General features: G+C 42.7%; 1 protein-coding gene and 1 long non-coding RNA gene across 2 annotated transcripts in view; both read left to right on the plus strand.

The window, feature by feature from the left end:
- The window catches only part of jph3 (junctophilin 3), a 65,494-nt gene that overhangs the window by 10,542 nt on the left and 34,846 nt on the right, over positions 1-20,106 (plus strand). Inside the window, exon 2 of the mRNA XM_062961490.1 lies at positions 9,635-10,412. Within this exon, the coding sequence (XP_062817560.1) occupies positions 9,635-10,412 (778 nt within the window). The remainder of the gene's footprint in view (positions 1-9,634; positions 10,413-20,106) is intronic.
- LOC134293568 (uncharacterized) overlaps positions 14,930-20,106 on the plus strand; it is a 9,724-nt gene continuing 4,547 nt past the window's right edge. Inside the window, exon 1 of the long non-coding RNA XR_010000520.1 lies at positions 14,930-20,106. This exon is cut by the window's right edge and continues 3,327 nt beyond it. This is a non-coding gene — a long non-coding RNA (uncharacterized LOC134293568).

The raw sequence follows: 20,106 nt of genomic DNA on the forward strand, positions 1-20,106 counted from the left end.
GATCCGGGAGGGAAATGAATCGCCATTCTCTTAAAAACATAGCCTCTGAGCATTTCATGTGTCCCAGCAATCTCTATTTTAGCAGCTTTATATTTGGAAATTCAAGCGGAGCCAGCCAAACAATACCAGAAAGGCAGGATGGTGCTGGAAATAACCAAGTTAATATCTAGCAATACAGGGAGCATCTGCACCAGTGATGGCCAGCCTATGACACGCGTGTCAGCACTGACACGCCTAGCCATTTTTGCTGACACGCTGCCGCATGCAGATTGATTAGATGACTAATGTCTTTTGTGGCCAAAGTTGATTTAGTCCAGTGGTTTTGTTGTTTACTCCATGGGAATTATGCACATTACATTTATATATATATATCTATATATATAAAAGAGTGATGGAATCCTGGCAACCACCAAAACAACAAAACTAAACACCCCATAACCTCGAAAATTGACAACACAACCCATCATCCACGCCTCTAGGTTGATACAACAAAAAGAAAAGAAAAATAAAGTCCTAATTAGAGGGAGAGGAATAATTGTTTTTATCCAATTGCTGCCAGTTAGAAGGCTAAGCTCCGCCCACTTGGTCTCCTAGCAACCTACTTAGCCCAGGGGACAGGCACAAGAGTTTGGAGACACCCCTAAGGGCCATCCAGCCCAACCCTTTCTACTATACAGCAGGACACAATCCAAGCATTCACAACACATGCACAACGTATAAATACTATACAATACTACACAGGGACATAGACCCCCTCTACTCTCACCACTTTCACAGTACACAAACAACCAAATGCATACTCAACATAAAGACAACCATACAACAGACATTCAATACCACCACTACCTCAACAATTTCTCACCAACACCACCAGACAACGCCACAGCAACGCGTGGCCGGGCACAGCTAGTATGTGTGTATGTATGTATGTGTGTATATATATATATATATATATATATATATATATATATATATATATATGTATGTATGTAATGAAATTTCGGCCTAGGACAAAACAACAAAACTACACATCCCAGAAACGCTAAACTTGCCAGCACAACCCCTCATCCATGCCTCTACGTTCATACAACAAAAAGGAAAGAAAAATAAAGTCTTAATTAGAGGGAGAGGAATAATTGTTTTTATCCAATTGCTGCCAGTTAGAAGGATAAGCTTCGCCCACTTGGTCTTCTAGCAACCCACTCAGTCCAGGGGACAAGCAGAGTTAGGCCTCACTTAGGCCTCTTCCACACTGCCTTTAAAATACAGATTATCTGATTTTAACTGGATTATATGGCAGTGTAGACTCAATGGACTTAATGTCAGGGGAAGACCTTTACCTTAACTACCACCAATTCCTCAATACTTTATTTCCCATACCACCAGACTTCGCCACAGCAATGCGTGGCCGGGCACAGCTAGTATATATATATATATAAAATCATTCTATTATTATTCTATTATTATTGTAGTATATTATTATATTATTGCTATTATATTATTATTATATTATTCATTATTCATGACTACATTGAAACTACAATAGAGAGAAATCAGCGTGGAAACTGCAAGAGGTACCATAGATGGTTGTACATGGAAATAAGGGTAGTAAACAGTTTTTGATTTATTAAATACAGTTATATATTACCATTATACATTTTTGTTATTTAAACTATATATATTGTGAAATTATGGTTCTTTTCTCGAAGTGACACACCACCCAAGTCATGCTAGGTTTTTTGGTGAATTTTGACACACCGAGCGCAAAAGGTTGCCCATCATTGATCTACACTGTTGAATTAATACAGTTTGGCACCACCTTAGCTGCCTAAGGTCTTGCGAAGCTATGTCTCCCAGGATCCCATAGCAGTCGGCCGTGGCGGCTAAAGTGGTGTCAAACTGCATTCATTCCAGTGTGTAGATGCCAAAGGAAAAACACCCCTTTGTTCCTTTCTCAATAAACACTCTGGGTTTCAGGACCTTGGAGAGCAATTGCAAGCTTGAGCTGAACTAGTTTGCAAGGCTGCAGTTGAGTAAACTGTTCCTTGTTGCTGTTCGACTTCCATTGATCTTTTTGCATCTCACTTCCTTCCCCAAAAATGAGGAAAAAAATTCAGGATGCAGGTCCATAGATATTGTGTATTATGTTTCTGTTTATTCTATTGTAATTATGTTGTCAGGCTTTGCCCCATGTAAGCCAGGGAGATGGTGCCGGGATATAAATAATGTTATTATTATTATTGTATGACACAGCAAACAAGATAGACATGCTGGATTTCATTTCACAAAATCACAAGTCGAACACTTCCCAAGTGTATTATTATTACAGTAGAGTCTCACTTATCCAAGCCCCGCTTATCCAAGCTTTTGGATAATCCAAGCCATTTTTGTAGTCAATGTTTTCAATACATCGTGATATTTTGGTGCTAAATTCGTAAATACAGTAATTACAACATAACATTACTGCATATTGAACTACCTTTTCTGTCAATTTTGTTGTATAATATGATGTTTTGGTGCTTAATTTGTAAAATCATAACCTAATTTGATGTTTAATAGGCTTTTCCTTAATAATGTCCTTATTATCCAAGATATTTGCTTATCCAAGCTTCTGCTGGCCCGTTTAGCTTGGATAAGTGAGACTCTACTGTATTATTATTATTATTATTTTATTGTATGACACAGCAAACAAGATAGATCTGCTGGATTTCGTATCACAAAATCACAAGTCGAACACTTCCCAAGTGTCTAAGACTGTGTGATGTATTATTATTATTATTATTATTATTATTATGACACAGCAAACAAGATAGATATGCTGGATTTCATTTCACAAAATCTCGGACTGTGTGATGTGTTTTCGGATGATGTGTGCAGATCCCAGTCAGGTGGCCTTTTGCAGTTGGCAGATCGTGATTTTGTCAACGTCTATTGTTTCCAAGTGCCGGCTGAGATCTTTTGGCACGGCACCCAGTGTGCCCATCACCACCGGGACCACCTGCACTGGTTTCTGCCAGAGTCTTTGCAGTTCAATCTTGAGGTCCTGATAGCGGCTGAGTTTTTCCTGTTGTTTTTCGTCAATGCGACTGTCACCTGGGATGGCGACATCCATGATCCAAACCTTTTTCTTTTCCACAACTGTGATGTCTGGTGTGTTGTGTTCCAGAACTTTGTCAGTCTGGATTTGGAAGTCCCACAGTATCTTTGCCTGCTCATTCTCCAAGACTTTTGCAGGTTTGTGATCCCACCAGTTCTTTGCTGCTGGGAGGTGGTCCTTGAGGCATAAGTTCCAATGAATCATTTGGGCCACATAGTTGTGCCTCTGTTTGTAGTTTGTCTGTGCAATTTTCTTACAGCAGCTGAGGAGATGATCCATGGTTTCGTTGGCTTCCTTGCACAGTCTGCATTTTGGGTCATCAGCTGATTTTTCGATCTTGGCCTAAATTGCCTTTGTTCTGATGTCTTGCTCCTGGGCTGCAAGGATCAGGCCTTTTGTCTTCTTCTTCAGGGTCCCATTCGTGAGCCAGAGCCAGGTCTTTTATTATTATTATTATTATTATTATTATTATTATTATTATTATTATTAATTGCCTTTGTTCTGATGTCTTGCTCCTGGGCTGCAAGGATCAGGCCTTTTGTCTCCTTCTTCAGGGTCCCATTCGTGAGCCAGAGCCAGGTCTTCTCCTGATCAGCTTCTTCTTCTTCTTCTTCTTCTTCTTATTATTATTATTATTATTATTATTATTATTATTATTATTATTGGGGCCTCTGGTGGCGCAGTGTGTTAAAGCACTGAGGTGCTGAACTTGCGGACCAGAAGGTTGCTGGTTCGAATCCGGGGAGCGGAATGAGCTCCCGCTGTTACCCCCAGCTTCTGCCAACCTAGCTGTTCGAAAACATGCAAATGTGGGTAGATGAATAGGTACTGCTTCCATGATGAGACATCTCCCTGGAGTTTTAGGTTTAAAACAGAAGGAGACCCTTAGAAATGTTGGGAGACCACCAACGAGGAGGGACTTGTGTCCTACCGTCATTCATTCCCTGGAACTGCTGCTGCTGCTGATGTTGTGATGAATGAACAGCAAGCGGATCTCTTTCCTGCCCTCTGGTTCTCCTCCCCGGCTGAGTCCGCATTCGCCTTGGGAGACGGATCTCAGGAGGATCTGTGCTCAGCGTCTGTTCAGCTCTCCAGGCAGTCTGCTCCCAATATTGCCATAGATACAGCTCTCGGCGCCTCGCCTGCTTTAATCTGGAAGAACACTTCTCTAGAAATCTTTAGGTCCTCTAGTGCAAATCTATGGATGTTGACCATAGGAATCCTCTTGAGGACCTAGAGGTACCTCGATCGGTGTTCTATCTAGTTCCTCCAATGCAATTGTATGGTTAACTTCTCTAGAACGTTGGCCATAGGGTTCCTCTTGAAGACCCAGAGGTACATCTATCGGTGTTTTATCTAGTTCCTCCAATGCAATTGTATGGTTAACCTCTCTAGAACGTTGGCCATAGGGTTCCTTTTGAAGACCCAGAGGTACATCTATCGGTGTTTTATCTAGTTCCTCCAATGCAATTGTATGGTTAACCTCTCTAGAACGTTGGCCATAGGGTTCCTCTTGAAGACCCAGAGGTACCTCCAATAGTGTTCTATCTAGTTCCTCCAATGCAATTGTATGGTTAACTTCTCTAGAACGTTGGCCATAGGGTTCCTCTTGAGGCCCCAGAGGTACATCGATTGGTGTTCTATCTCATTTCTCCAATGCAACTGTATGGTTAATTTCTCTAGGACATTGGCCATAGGGTTTCTCTTAAAGACCCAGAGGTACTTCGATCGGTGTTCTATCTAGTTCCTCCAATGCAATTGTATGGTTAACTTCTCTAGAACGTTGGCCATAGGGTTCCTCTTGAGGCCCCAGAGGTACATCGATTGGTGTTCTATCTCATTTCTCCAATGCAACTGTATGGTTAACTTCTCTAGAACGTTGGCCATAGGGTTCCTCTTGAAGACCCAGAGGTACATCTATCGGTGTTCTATCTAGTTCCTCAAATGCAATTGTATGGTTAACCTCTCTAGAACATTGGCCATAGGGTTCCTTTTGAAGACCCAGAGGTACATCTATCGGTGTTTTATCTAGTTCCTCCAATGCAATTGTATGGTTAACCTCTCTAGAACGTTGGCCATAGGGTTCCTCTTGAAGACCCAGAGGTACCTCCAATAGTGTTCTATCTAGTTCCTCCAATGCAATTGTATGGTTAACTTCTCTAGAACGTTGGCCATAGGGTTCCTCTTGAGGCCCCAGAGGTACATCGATTGGTGTTCTATCTCATTTCTCCAATGCAACTGTATGGTTAATTTCTCTAGGACATTGGCCATAGGGTTTCTCTTAAAGACCCAGAGGTACTTCGATCGGTGTTCTATCTAGTTCCTCCAATGCAATTGTATGGTTAACCTCTCTAGAACATTGGCCATAGGGTTCCTTTTGAAGACCCAGAGGTACATCTATCGGTGTTCTATCTAGTTCCTCCAATGCAATTGTATGGTTAACCTCTCTAGAACGTTGGCCATAGGGTTCCTCTTGAAGACCCAGAGGTACATCTATCGGTGTTTTATCTAGTTCCTCCAATGCAATTGTATGGTTAACCTCTCTAGAACGTTGGCCATAGGGTTCCTCTTGAAGACCCAGAGGTCCCTCCAATAGTGTTCTATCTAGTTCCTCCAATGCAATTGTATGGTTAACTTCTCTAGAACGTTGGCCATAGGGTTGCTCTTGAGGCTCCAGAGGTACATCGATTGGTGTTCTATCTAGTTCCTCCAATGCAATTGTATGGTTAACTTCTCTAGGACATTGACCATAGGGTTGCTCTTGAAGACCTAGAGGTACATCGATTGGTGTTCCATCTAGTTCCTCCAGTGCAATTGTATGGTTAACTTCTCTATTATTTTGACCATAGGGTTCCTCTTGAGGACCTAGAGATACCTCAAACGGTGTTCCATCTAGTTCCTCCAATGCAATTGTATGGTTAACTTCTCTAGAACGTTGACCATAGGGTTTCTACCAGCTGTTAGGAATTGTGAGAGTTGAAGTCCAAAACACCTGGAGGGAGGGCCAAAGTTGTCCCATGCCTGCCCTTATAGCCCTGATCTACACAGTAGAATAGATGCACCCTAAAGTGAGTGCAAGGCTTAGGTCTGTGCAAAGGTTTTCTCTTGGCTTCCCTGCCAAGGCCTGAGTCTCTTCCAAAGTGGCCACTTGGCCTGGCAAAAGGAGTCCTGCGCTTTGCATCCTCCGCTGGAGAGAGAGAAGCCAATGCAGCAGTTTCTCCAACTCGAAAGCCGTTCCAACATCGAAATCCAGGTCGATGCTCTGGTGCAGTGGCGCTTTCCCCTCCCTGCTCCTCTGTTCAAGAAACCAAGCATCGAAGCATCGCTCCTTTCCTTCTGTAGCTCCATCCCTCCATCCTTACTCCAGAAACTTTGCTTTTTCCCCTGTGTGTCCATCCATCCGTCCATCCATCCATCCGTCCATCCATCTATCTATGATGTCCCTCTCACAAAGAGAAAGTTTGTGCAGTTTAATAAACTTTTCCCATGTTTTGATGATAGAACCAATTAGGAAATGACACTGATAACCCAGGAACAAAAATCAAGTTACATAGTGTAATATACTATAACAATATAATAATAATAATAATAATAATAATAATAATAATAATAATAATAATAATGTATAATATTATAATATAACTAGCTGTGCCCGGCTACGTGTTGCTGTGGCATAGTCTGCTGGTTTTGAAAAAAAATTAATGAGGAAGTGGCGGTATTTAATATATGTTATATGTCATGAAATATATTATGTGTGGGTATGAATGAGTTGAATGGAAGGAAGGAAGGAATGAGAGCTACATTTTGGAGACACCATTCAAAAATATTAAGGCCTGCAATGACTAACTACCTGCTTGCTGAACTGTAATTAAAAGTTGCTAATGAGAGCTGAAATACTTGAACTGCCTGGTAAATTGTGTGTGTGGTTTTTTTAGTGAAGTGCATACCTTGGATGTGTTTGGTGGCATTTGGTCCAGTGGTTTTGTTGTTAACTCGGTCCTAATTATGCACAGAACATTTACATGTATATATAGATGTGATGCAGGATGATATTCCTCCCGTAAAGAGAAAGTTTGTGCAGTTCAATAAACTTTTCCCATGTTTTGGTGATAGAACCAACTCTATAATAACCCAGGAACAACAGTCGAGTTATGTAGCGTAATATAGATACACAGCTTTGGTACAGTGGCGTTAAATATATCTGTTGTATTTCAAATACATTTTCCTGGAAGTCACACCGAACGAGCGATAAAACTGTATGCTTCCTTTATTGGAGGACAATAACCCTCCTGACCCATTGCTCTTCCCGCGTGGGTCGATCCCTCTCGCATGAGATCCAGAAAGTTGACTGACTCCACTATGAGTCGCGGCCCTCCTCCCGCTGCTTCTCATCCTAATCCGTAATCTTTCCCTGTGCTAATCCTATAAATACTCCATTAATCCTATCTGTCTAGTTCCGTCTCTGTCACCCTCCTTTATTGTTACGTGCAGAGGGCCCGGGAGGGAGGGCGGGTCGAGAAAGAAATCAAAAGCAGACTTTCCCCTTTGCAATACTTCGTAGGACTTGATGCCGCTGCTACCGTACCTTTTGCTCTTCCACCTGAAGACAGGTGTGCAGACGTTGCTGGCGAATAGGAAATGGACAGTATCCACAGGTTCTCAACCTGTGGGTTCCCAGCTGTTAGGATTTCTGGGAGTTGAAGGCCAAAACATCTGGGCATCCACAGGTTGAGAACTACTGGAAAAGAGTCTCAAAACTTTCATATGTTTTAAAGTATATACTACAGAGCAGAGGCAATGCAATACATACATACCACTGACCTCTTCTGGACCAACACAGAACTACTTAAAGAGTTTCTGGCTCTTAGCAATCAGTGTAGATCAGGCATGAGCCAACTTGGGCCCTCCAGGTGTTTTGGACTGCAACTCCCACCATTCCTAACAGCCGGTAGGCTGTTAGGAATGGTGGGAGTTGCAGTCCAAAACACCTGGAGGGCCCAAGTTGGCCCATGCCCGGTGTAAGAAAAGGTAAAAGTTTCCCCTGACGTTAAGTCCAGTTGTGTCCGACTCTGGGGGTTGGTGCTCATCTCCATTTCGAAGCCGAAGAGCCGGCGTTGTCTGTAGACACCTCCAAGGTTATGTGGCCACTGGCATGACTGCATGGAGCACCGTTACCTCCCCGCCAGAGCAGTACCTGTTGATCTACTCACATTTGCATGTTTTCAAACTGCTAGGTTGGCCGAAGCTGGGGCTAACAGCGGGCGCTCACCCCGCCCCCCCAGAATCAAACCACGAACATAGACATGAATCCATAGGCATGAAAACAAGAACCTTTCCAAGCCAAAACTATTTCAGGAACATCGGCAACTTGAGAGCTAAACATGAACTTGAAACCAGGTCTTAATTTAAGCTCAAACCTGACCAAGAGCCCATAAAGTCATTCCTTCTGCACCTGGGTTTTTATCCTAGGGCTTTGGATATGAAGAGACCAGGAAACCAGCTCTTAATTTAAGCTCAGACCTGACCAAGAGCCCATAAAGTCATTCCTTCTGCACCTGGGTTTTTATCCTAGAGCTGTGGCTATGTTGAACTCTATGGTTTCACACTGATGTGGCAGTGGGGGCTGTGCGGTGGGATGGGTGTGTTGTTTTGCAGGGTGTGTGGGGAAATGCATGTCATTTCATTGTTAAATAGCACAATTGTTGTGACTCAGCTGGAGTCTCAGAGTGACTCTGATGGGGATTTTGGGATTCAGGTTCTAGGTGTTCAAGATGATGGGATTCAGGTTCAAGATGGCTCTGATGGGAATTATGGGATTCAGGTTCAGAGTGTCCCTGCTGCGAGAGATGAGGAGCAGGGAGGCATTCCCACGGTAGGGAATGGTATTGATGATACTGGAGATGATATTGAGGAGAGCCAGCTGCAAATTAACTCGGGAAGGGAGGACAACTCCCAGTTAGATATGCAGACAGGCTGCTGTTAACAAGCTGTCTGGCCTTGATGAAACGGAATCTCTAGATCGAGCTGGCCATTTGGAATTTGGGGTTCGCAGGAGTGTTAGAATAACAAACAAGAAAGAGGTCAGAGGCCAGAGAAATGCATTCATGCTATTAAAAGGGTGTGCTGAGAGAGAAATCTTTGACAAAAGCAACGTCTCGTTTGATTCAAGAAGCAAGCTCTTGCTTTCCCAGATTATCTTGCAGCTTTGTGTATTCAAGTTCATGGGACTTTGTCATGCATTAATGGAACCTTGTTTGATGCCTAATGTTTTCTTGGATTATTCTTTATAGCCTTGGTTTTGCAACAATCTTTTGGAACTTTACTTTGCTTTTTAAGAACTATTTATTTCCTATTTCCTAATAAACTACAAAAGACTTCAAGCTGTGTGCAGCCTGGTGTATTTAGCAAGGTGAAGCTCACCTGAGGTGCGACAACAATGACAAATAAAACTATTCTCTTCCATTCTATTCTGTTCTGTTCTATTGTTCTCCACGGTTTGTGCCCGCCTAACTCTCTCTCCTTGCTCTCTGCCCGCAGGGACCTACCAGGGCCAGTGGGCGGGCGGCATGCGCCAGGGCTACGGCGTGCGGCAGAGCGTCCCGTACGGCATGGCCGCGGTCATCCGCTCTCCGCTGAGGACCTCCATCAACTCCCTGCGCAGCGAACACACCAACGGCTCGGCGCTGCACCCGGACTCTTCCCCCGCGGTGGGCGGGAGCCCGGCCGTCTCCCGGGGCGGCTTCGTCCTGATGGCGCACAGCGACGCCGAGATCCTCAAGAACAAGAAGAAGGGCCTCTTCCGCCGGTCCCTGCTGAGCGGGCTCAAGCTGCGCAAGTCCGAGTCCAAGAGCTCTCTGGCCAGCCAGCGGAGCAAGCAGAGCTCCTTCCGCAGCGAGGCCGGCATGAGCACGGTCAGCTCCACGGCCAGCGACATCAACTCCACCGTCAGCCTGGGCGAGGGCGAGGCCGAGCTCTCTGTGGTCGAGGACGACATCGACGCCACCACCACCGAGGTCTACGTGGGCGAGTGGAAGAACGACAAGCGGTCGGGCTTCGGGGTCAGCCAGCGCTCGGACGGGCTCAAGTACGAAGGCGAGTGGGCCAACAACAAGCGCCACGGCTACGGCTGCATGACCTTCCCCGACGGCACCAAGGAGGAGGGCAAGTACAAGCAGAACATCCTGGTCAGCGGCAAGAGGAAGAATCTCATCCCCTTGCGGGCCAGCAAGATCCGCGAGAAGGTGGACCGCGCCGTGGAGGCCGCCGAGCGGGCCGCCACCATCGCCAAGCAGAAAGCCGAGATCGCGGCATCCAGGTAAGGCTTCCGTCCACAAATCGGCAAGAAGGACGCGGTGTCTTGATGCTTACGGAGCCCAGTGGTCATTGGGGTTGTGTTGTCGAAGGCTTGCTGCGAGTCTTTCGGGCTGTGAGGCCATGTCAGCATTCTCTCCAGACATTTTGCCTGCATCTGTGGCTAGTTGCATCCTCCAAGGCTTGTTCAGAGGTCTGTGGGAATGAGGCAAGTAGGGTGTATATATAATACTAGCTGTGCCCGGCCATGCGTTGCTGTGGCGAAGTATGGTGGTATGGGAAATAAAGTATTGAGGAATTGGTGGTAGTTAAAGTAAAGGGTAAAGGTTTTCTCCTGACATTAAGTCCAGTTGTGTCCGACTGCACACTGAAGTGGATTATATGGCAGTGTGGAGTCAAGATAATCCAGTTCAAAGCGGATAATATAAGATTATAAATGGGTTATATAGCTGTGTGGAAGGGCCTTGAGTCTACACTGTTAAAATCATATAATCTGTATTTTATAGGCAGTGTGGAAGAGGCCTAAGTGAGGCCTAACTCTGCCTGTCCCCTGGGCTGAGTGGGTTGCTAGGAGACCAAGTGGGCGGAGCTTAGCCTTCTAACTGGCAGCAATTGGATAAAAACAATTATTCCTCTCCCTCTAATTAGGACTTTATTTTTCTTTTCTTTTTGTTGTGGGAACGTAGAGGCATGGATGAGGGGTTGTGCTGCCAAGTTTAGTGTTTCTGGGATGTGTAGTTTTGTTGTTTTGTCCTAGGCCGAAATTTCATTACTCTTTTATATATATAGATACAGTAGAGTCTCAGTACAAAATGTTAAACTCTGCGAAAGGGTTGCCTTAGGGTTGCCTTGAGCCTGAAATGACTTGAAGGCATGACAACAACAGCAACATATAGTCCTGTCCCAACAACAACAACTTACAGTCTAAGTTGTTCTTAACGTTTAGGTGGAATCTTTTTTCCTTACGATTTCAGCTGAGCTCTCCAAGGTGCTGAATCTCTGTTGCGGCCTGGGCTTCAGCACCTTGGACAGCTCCTTGGTGTTGAAACTGGAAAACTGCATCCCCGAAACAATAGGTAACTCTGGTTTGATTCTGCTCTGTTCTGGCCCCTGAAAATCCCCAGAAGTGATATGTAAACACCACGAGATCCTTGTGCCGTTTCATCCGCTTCTCTTGAATGGAAGTAGTGAAGGAGAAAGCAAGGAAGAGAACAAGCCGTGTCTCAGAATGGAAGCCTGTTTTGTTTTCCGGAACCGCCTCCGGTGCGGAGAGCCTCTTCTGCTATTGTCAAAAGCTTCTTGCTGGTCTTTGATGTCTTTCTCGGTGGAGAAAAAGGAGTGGGTTGTAGCAGGGAGGGAGGGAGAGCCACTTAAGGGACAACATCCTGCGCATGAGCCACGTCCCTAAATACACACATAATGTGTTTTCTGGTTGGCTTTCCACCAAGTCGCTCTGAGCATGGCCTGAGTGCCTTCCCTCCGTCGCTCAGCACTTGTCTGATGGTGCTTTCAGCATACATCGCGTAGTAGCTAAGTGCACATGCTCTGCAATCTGCACATGCTCAGTAATGTAGTTGATGCTTGTCACCTTTGGTGGGTTACAGTCAGACCCTTGGAGCCACAGCAGCATCCATGATGCAGTCAAGCTTCCATAGTTTGCTGGAGATGATGATGATGATGATGATGATGATGATGATGATGATGATGATGATGATGATATTGGGTGCCATGCCAAAAGATCTCAGCCGGCATTTGGAAACAATAGACATTGACAAAATTACGATCTGCCAACTGCAAAAGGTCACCCTACTGGAATCTGCACACATCATCCGAAAATACATCACACTGTCCTAGACACTTGGGAAGTGTTCGACTTGAGATTTTGTGATACGAAATCCAGCATATCTGTCTTGTTTGCTGTGTCATAATAAAATAATAATAATAATAATAATAATAATAATAATAATAATAATAATAACAACAACAGGGTAAAGGTAAAGGTTCTCCCCTGACGTTAAGTCCAGTCATGTCTGACTCTGGGGGTTGGTGCTCATCTCCATTTCTAAGCTGAAGAGCCGGCGTTGTCTGTAGACACCTCCAAGGTCATGTGGCTGGCATGACTGCATGGGGCGCCCTTACCTTCCTGCCAGAGCGGTACCTATTGATCTACTCACATTGGCATGTTTTCGAACTGCTAGGTTGGCGGGAGCTGCAGCTAACAGCGAGCGCTCAAGCTGCTCCCGGGATTTGAACCTGGGACCTTTTGGTCTGCAAGTTCAGCAGCTCAGCGCTTTAACGCACTTCGCCACTGGGGCTCCAATAATAATAATAGTAATAATAATAATAATAATAGACATTGACAAAATCACGATCTGCCAACTGCAAAAGGCCACCCGACTGGGATCTGCTCGCATCATCCAAAAATACATCACACAGTCCTAGACGCTTGGGAAGTGTTCGACTTGTGATTTTGTGATACGAAATCCAGCAGATCTATCTTGTTTGCTGTGTCATAATAAAATAATAATAATAATAATAATAATAATAATAATAATAATAATAATAATAACAACAACAACAAGGTAAAGGTAAAGATTTTCCCCTGACTTTAAGTCCAGTCGTGTCCGACTCTGGGGTTGGTGCTCATCTCCATTTCTAAGCCAAAGAGCCGGCGTTGTCCTTAGACACCTCCAAGGTAATGTGGCCACTGGCAGGACTGCATGGAGCACCGTTTCCTTCTCACCAGAGCAGTAACTATTGATCTACTCATATTGGCATGTTTTCAAACTGCTAGGTTGGCAGAAGCTGGAGCTGACAGAGGGATATAAAGGGATATAAAGCGTTTTGGCGACGATGCACAGCTGCGGGAAGGGTGACCAGCTGGTTGAGGACGCAAGCGTCAGAGTTTTGTGCGGAAGGAGTTGCCAAGCTCATTCATCGCTATGATAAGTGCCTAGATTTGAATGGCGACTATGTTGGCGGGCAACTCTTTCCCCACAAAACTCTGCCGCTTGCGTCCTCAACGCAGCATTTTGGTGATGGTGCACAGCTGCGGGAAGGGGTGACTGGCTGGTTGAGGACGCAAGTGGCAAAGTTTTGTGGGGAAGCAGTTGCCAAGCTCATTCACCGCTATGATAAGTGCCTAGATTTGAATGGCGACTACGTTGAGAAGTGGTATTCGGGTGTGACTTTCAACTGCATATGGTAAATGTTTTCTCCTATACTTTTTGAGGACACAAGCGGCAGAGTTTGGTGGGGAAAGAGTTGCCAAGCTCATTCCTCGCTATGATAAGTGCCTAGATTTGAATGGCGACTATGTTGAGAAGTGATATTCGGGTGTGACTTTCAAATATTTTCTCCTAGACTTTGTTCATTTTTAATTCCAAAACGTAATCTACTTTCTGGATAGCCCTCGTACAGCTCCTATGGTTTCCTACCATTGAGCCACGACAGTTAAAGTGGTGCCAAAATGCATTAATGCTGCAGTGTAGCTGAGTCTTTGGCGCTTCTTCGCCTTCTAAGGTGGGTTTTGAAAATAACACACAAGACCACAACAACAGGGCCAGATGGACGCCGGCAGCATCATCCTCGGCACGGCAGGGAAGCGAGACAGGAAGGAGAAGGAGAGGAAGATGCCGGTGATTCACTCTTGGCACGGAACGGCTTTTTCCAAGAAGGAAGGCGGCGGTGTGTTTTATGAGCGAGAAAAGATAGGCAATATATATATTCCATATATACTCGAGTATAAGCTGACCCGGATATAAGCCGAGGCACCTCATTTTGCCACCAAAAACTGAGAAAACGTATTGACACGAGTATAAGCCGAGTGTGGGAAATGCACACAACAATAACAACAACAAATACCTTCACTCTCCTCCGTCGCAGCAAATATTCACCTGATTTCTGTATCAAAACCTTGGGAGCTTTTGCAAAGCACTGCAATAATAATAATAATAATAATAATAATAATAATAATAATAATAATAGAATAATTATAAGTTGGCAGAATATGTAAAGCAAAGTGAAGAACCTGCTTTGATTGAAGTCAAAAATCAGAAACTCCTCACAGCACAGCAGACAAAGAATCAGTACAAGAAAACTGCACTACAAACTAGAGCTGAAAAGAAAAGAAAAGAAAAGAAAAGAAAAAGGGTTGGATCATGAATGTATTTTTATCCTTTACAATTTTATCTTGTAAATTGCCTAGAGCATCATGGATGGAGGGCGATTAATAAGTAATTAAATGATTATGATGATGATGATGATCATTGATGTTGCCATCCCAGGTGACAGTCGCATTGACGAAAAACAACAGGAAAAACTCAGCCGCTCTCAGGACCTCAAGATTGAACTGCAAAGATTCTGGCAGAAACCAGTGCAGGTGGTCCCGGTGGTGATCGGCACATTGGGTGCCGTGCCAAAAGATCTCAGCCGGCATTTGGAAACAATAGACATTGACAAAATCACGATCTGCCAACTGCAAAAGGCCACCCGACCGGGATCTGTGCGCATCATCCGAAAATACATCACACAGTCCTAGACACTTGGGAAGTGTTCGACTTGTGATTTTGTGATACGAAATCCAGCATATCTATCTTGTTTGCTGTGTCATAATATTATAATAATAATAATAATAATAATAATAATAATAATAATAATAATAATAATAAGTTTATTTATATCCCGCCTCTATCTCCCCGAAGGGAACTCGGGGCGGCTTACAACAAAATCCAAATACAAGCAATGATAAAACAGGAAACATCAAAGGACAAAAACAGAAACCAATAACAAAATATACACAATAAGCCGAAAAACCCAACGAGGTATTAAAACATCGAATTAAAAACAATGAGGTTGCAATAGTGGATAAGCAAGGTGCACCTTATGAGTAACAAATTCGTAAATAGATAAAGTGCAATAGATTCATTTAAGGTCTTAAATGAATCCATCTCTTGCAAGTTATGCAACTGCCTCGTTAAGTAATAAGCCCTTCTTTTGATAATAGTCAAACGAATAAGGTTTGTTTTGTTTTTAATTGCGTATTTTATCCAAGCCAGTGCTTTGCTTTTAAAAAAAGAATCAAACTGTACGCCGTATCTACCTAAACGTCAGTCTTTGGGAATTAAAAGCCTTTTTAAAAATCAGATTACTTTGCATACAAAAAGTTCCCTAAATAGCTATCGCATGTGTGTTTATTCAGGAGTAAACCTCATTGGATCCTATAAACCAATGATACCACTTTAAATGCCATGGATGATGATGATGATGAAGAATAATATCTCGCATTGAGTTGTTGTGAGTTTTCCAAACTGTATGGCCATGTCCCAGAAGCATTATCTCCTGACGTTTCTCCCACATCTATGGCAGGCATCCTCAGAGGTTGTGAGTTCTGTTGGAAACTAAGCAAGTGGAGTTTATATATCTGTGGAATAATGTCCAGGGTTTGAGAAAGAACTCTTGTATGTTGGAGGCAAGTGCGAATGTTGCCATTGGCAAACTTGATTAGCCTTGCAGCCTCAAAGCCTGGCTGCTTCCTGCTATGGCACTGAATAACTGCAAGGCTATTCAGTGCTAATCAAGGTGACCAGTTGCAACATTTCCACTTGCCTCAAACAGAGAAGAGTTCCTTCACTCACCCTGGACATCATTCCACAGACAGACAGACAGACAGACAGATAGATAGATAGCCTAGTTTCCAACAGACCTCACAACTTTTAGGGATGCCTGCCGTAAATGTGGGCAGAACGTCAGGAGAGAATGCTTCTGGAACATGGCCAGACAGCCCGGAAAGCTCACAGGAACGCAGTTATTCTGGCCATGAAAGCCTTCGACAACACGTTGTTGTTGTTGTTGTTGTTGTTGTTGTTGTATGACACAGCAAACAAGATAGACATGCTGGATTTCGTATCACAAAACCACAAGTCGAACCCTTCCCAAGTGTCTAGGACTGTGTGATGTATTTTCAGATGATGCGTGCAGATCCCAGTCGGGTGGCCTTTTGCAGTTGGCAGATCGTGATTTTGTCAATGTCTATTGTTTCCAAATGCCGGCTGAGATCTTTTGGCACGGCACCCAGTGTGCCCATCACCACCGGGACCACCTGCACTGGTTTCTGCTTCTTCTTCTTCGTCTTCTTCTTTTTCTTCTTCTTCTTCTTATTATTGTTATTTGAAACACAACAAGATGAGTCCACAGCAGATTTATTATGTTGTATGGCACAGCAAACAAGATAGATATGCTGGATTTCGTTTCACAAAACCACAAGTCGAACACTTCCCAAGTGTCTAGGACTGTGTGATGTATTATTGTATTATTACAATATGTAATAATATGTATTATTATTATTATTATTATTATTATTATTATTATTATTATTATTATTAGAAACACAACAAGATGAGTCCACAGCAGACATTCTGCTGGCTGTTGTAATTTATTTATTTATTTATTTATTATTATTATTATTAGTTGTTGTTGTTATTTATTATTATTTTATTATGACACAACAAACAAGATAGATATGCTGGATTTCCTATCACAAAATCACAAGTCGAACACTTCCCAAGTGTCTAGGACTGTGTCATGTATTATTATTATTATTATTATTATTATTATTATTATTATTATTATTATTATTATTATTAGAAACACAACAAGATGAGTCCACAGCAGACATTCTGCTGGCTGTTGTAATTTATTTATTTATTTATTTATTATTATTATTAGTTGTTGTTGTTATTTATTATTATTTTATTATGACACAGCAAACAAGATAGATATGCTGGATTTCCTATCACAAAATCACAAGTCGAACACTTCCCAAGTGTCTAGGACTGTGTCATGTATTATTATTATTATTATTATTATTATTATTATTATTATTATTATTATTATTAGAAACACAACAAGATGAGTCCACAGCAGACATTCTGCTGGCTGTTGTAATTTATTTATTTATTTATTTATTATTATTATTAGTTGTTGTTGTTATTTATTATTATTTTATTATGACACAGCAAACAAGATAGATATGCTGGATTTCATATCACAAAATCACAAGTCGAACACTTCCCAAGTGTCTAGGACTGTGTGATGTATTTTCGGATGATGTGCTCAGATCCCAGTATGTTGTTGTTGTTGTTGTTGTTGTTGTTGTTGTTGTTATTGTATGACACAGCAAACGAGATAGATATGCTGGATTTCATATCACAAAATCACAAGTCGAACACATCCCAAGTGTCTAGGACTGTGTGATGTATTTTCAGATGATGTGCTCAGATCCCAGTATGTTGTTGTTGTTGTTGTTGTTGTTGTTGTTGTTGTTGTTGTTGTTATTGTATGACACAGCAAACGAGATAGATATGCTGGATTTCATATCACAAAATCACAAGTCGAACACATCCCAAGTGTCTAGGACTGTGTGATGCATTTTTGGATGATGTGCTCAGATCCCAGTATGTTGTTGTTGTTGTTGTTGTTGTTGTTATTGTATGACACAGCAGACAAGATAGATATGCTGGATTTCATATCACAAAATCACAAGTCGAACACATCCCAAGTGTCTAGGACTGTGTGATGCATTTTTGGATGATGCGCGCAGATCCCAGCAGGGTTGTTATTATTATTATTATTGTTATTGTTGTTGTTGTTGTTGTTGTACCCAGAAAAGAGAACAGTAAAACCAATACAATATTATGGAATTAAGAGAGTTGTAGTTTGGTACTACTCCTTAGCAGAGAAGGCTAAAGGCTTTGCAAAACTGTGACTCCCTGGATTCCATAGCCTTGAGTGGTTAAAGTGGTGTCAAACCGCATCCATTCTGCAGTGTAGATGCAACTTTTGCAGTTACAGCACTGAGCTGGTTGTCCTGTGTAGATGCACCCTTTGCTGGTTGTCCTGTGTTTAATGCTGCCTTATATGAAAGGCCTCCTCCTCCTCCTTTTACTATGCAAAGCGTAGAGACAAGCGAAGCTGCTTTCTCTGCAATTTGGGGACGCAAAGAAGCGCTCCCTTCCTACTGCTTGCTGGCATTTTGGCAACAGAGCGAGTATTTCTGGGCCTTTGCTACGCTCTCGCTCTTTCCTTCCTTCCTTCTTTCCTTCCTCATTCCTTCCTTCCTTCCTTTCCTGCCACGAACGGGGGCGGCTCTTTGACAAGTGGAAGAGGAGTAGGTGGCTCGAAATGTTCCTTCGTGCTCTTACACAATCCCATCATCGCCAAACAAGGGCAGGTCTTATTTTTCTCTTTACATCAGGGAGACGAGGAAAGGCCTCCAAACCCCTTTTATTTGGGATCCTTTCGGATTTGGAAATACCTGCATTTGTGTATCCACCTTATCACGTGGAGAAATGTCCCTTGGCTTCTTTTCAAGCATGGAGAGGCACGGAGCTCATCATTTATTCATTCATTCATTTATTTACTGTATTTATATTCCGCACTTCTTTCATCCACTGTGACACCACGTCCTTAATGGAGTACTTCCTCATTCTTCCGCACTGCTGCTGGACGTTTTTATGGTCATAAATTAGTTAAATTAGCCTCCACGCATAAAGCGGTACCTAAATTTCCTACTCAACAGATGCAATTGTCTTTTGAGTTGCTTAAGTCAACAACGAGCTAGGCTATTTAATGGTCGGGTGCTCAATCCGGCCCGGGATGGCTTCAAACTCATGACCTCTTGGTCAGTAGTGATTTATTGCAGCTGGCTACTAACCGGCTGCACCACAGCCCGGCCTCGCATGAGTTAAGCTACTTCTGGCCATCATGCATAGCATGTTGTTGTTACTGTTATTATTATTATTATGGTCCAGGTAGTAAATGTGGAGCCGAATATGCAAATTGTCCATGAACATGTCTTGTGCATGGATGCACATGTTACATAGATGTGCAGTGCACACTTTGGTACATAAACGCATCAGGTTGCACATTTGATGTATTATTATTATTATTATTATTATTATTATTCTGGTCCAGGTTGTAAATCTGGGGCTGAACATGCAAATTGTCTATGGACATGAATTGTGCATGGATGCCCACGGTGCATAGATGTGAAATGCATCAGGTTGCACATTTGATGTCTTATTATTATTATTATTATTATTATTTTTCTGGTCCAGGTTGTAAATCTGGGGCTGAACATGCAAATTGTCTATGGACATGAATTGTGCATGGATGCCCACGGTGCATAGATGTGAAATGCATCAGGTTGCACATTTGATGTCTTATTATTATTATTATTATTATTATTTTTCTGGTCCAGGTTGTAAATCTGGGGCTGAACATGCAAATTGTCTATGGACATGAATTGTGCATGGATGCCCACGGTGCATAGATGTGAAATGCATCAGGTTGCACATTTGATGTCTTATTATTATTATTATTATTATTATTATTATTATTATTATTATTATTATTCTGGTCCAGGTTGTAAATCTGGGGCTGAACATGCAAATTGTCTATGGACATGAATTGTGCATGGATGCCCACGGTGCATAGATGTGAAATTCATCAGGTTGCACATTTGATGTCTTATTATTATTATTATTATTATTATTATTATTATTATTATTATTATTATTCTGGTCCAGGTTGTAAATGTGGGGCTGAACATGCAAATTGTCTATGGACATGAATTGTGCATGGATGCACACGGTGCATAGATGTGCAATGCACACTTTGGTACATAAATGTACCACACA

Source organism: Anolis carolinensis, unplaced genomic scaffold (assembly GCF_035594765.1).
Source record: "Anolis carolinensis isolate JA03-04 unplaced genomic scaffold, rAnoCar3.1.pri scaffold_9, whole genome shotgun sequence".
Taxonomy (NCBI): Eukaryota; Metazoa; Chordata; class Lepidosauria; order Squamata; family Dactyloidae; genus Anolis; species Anolis carolinensis.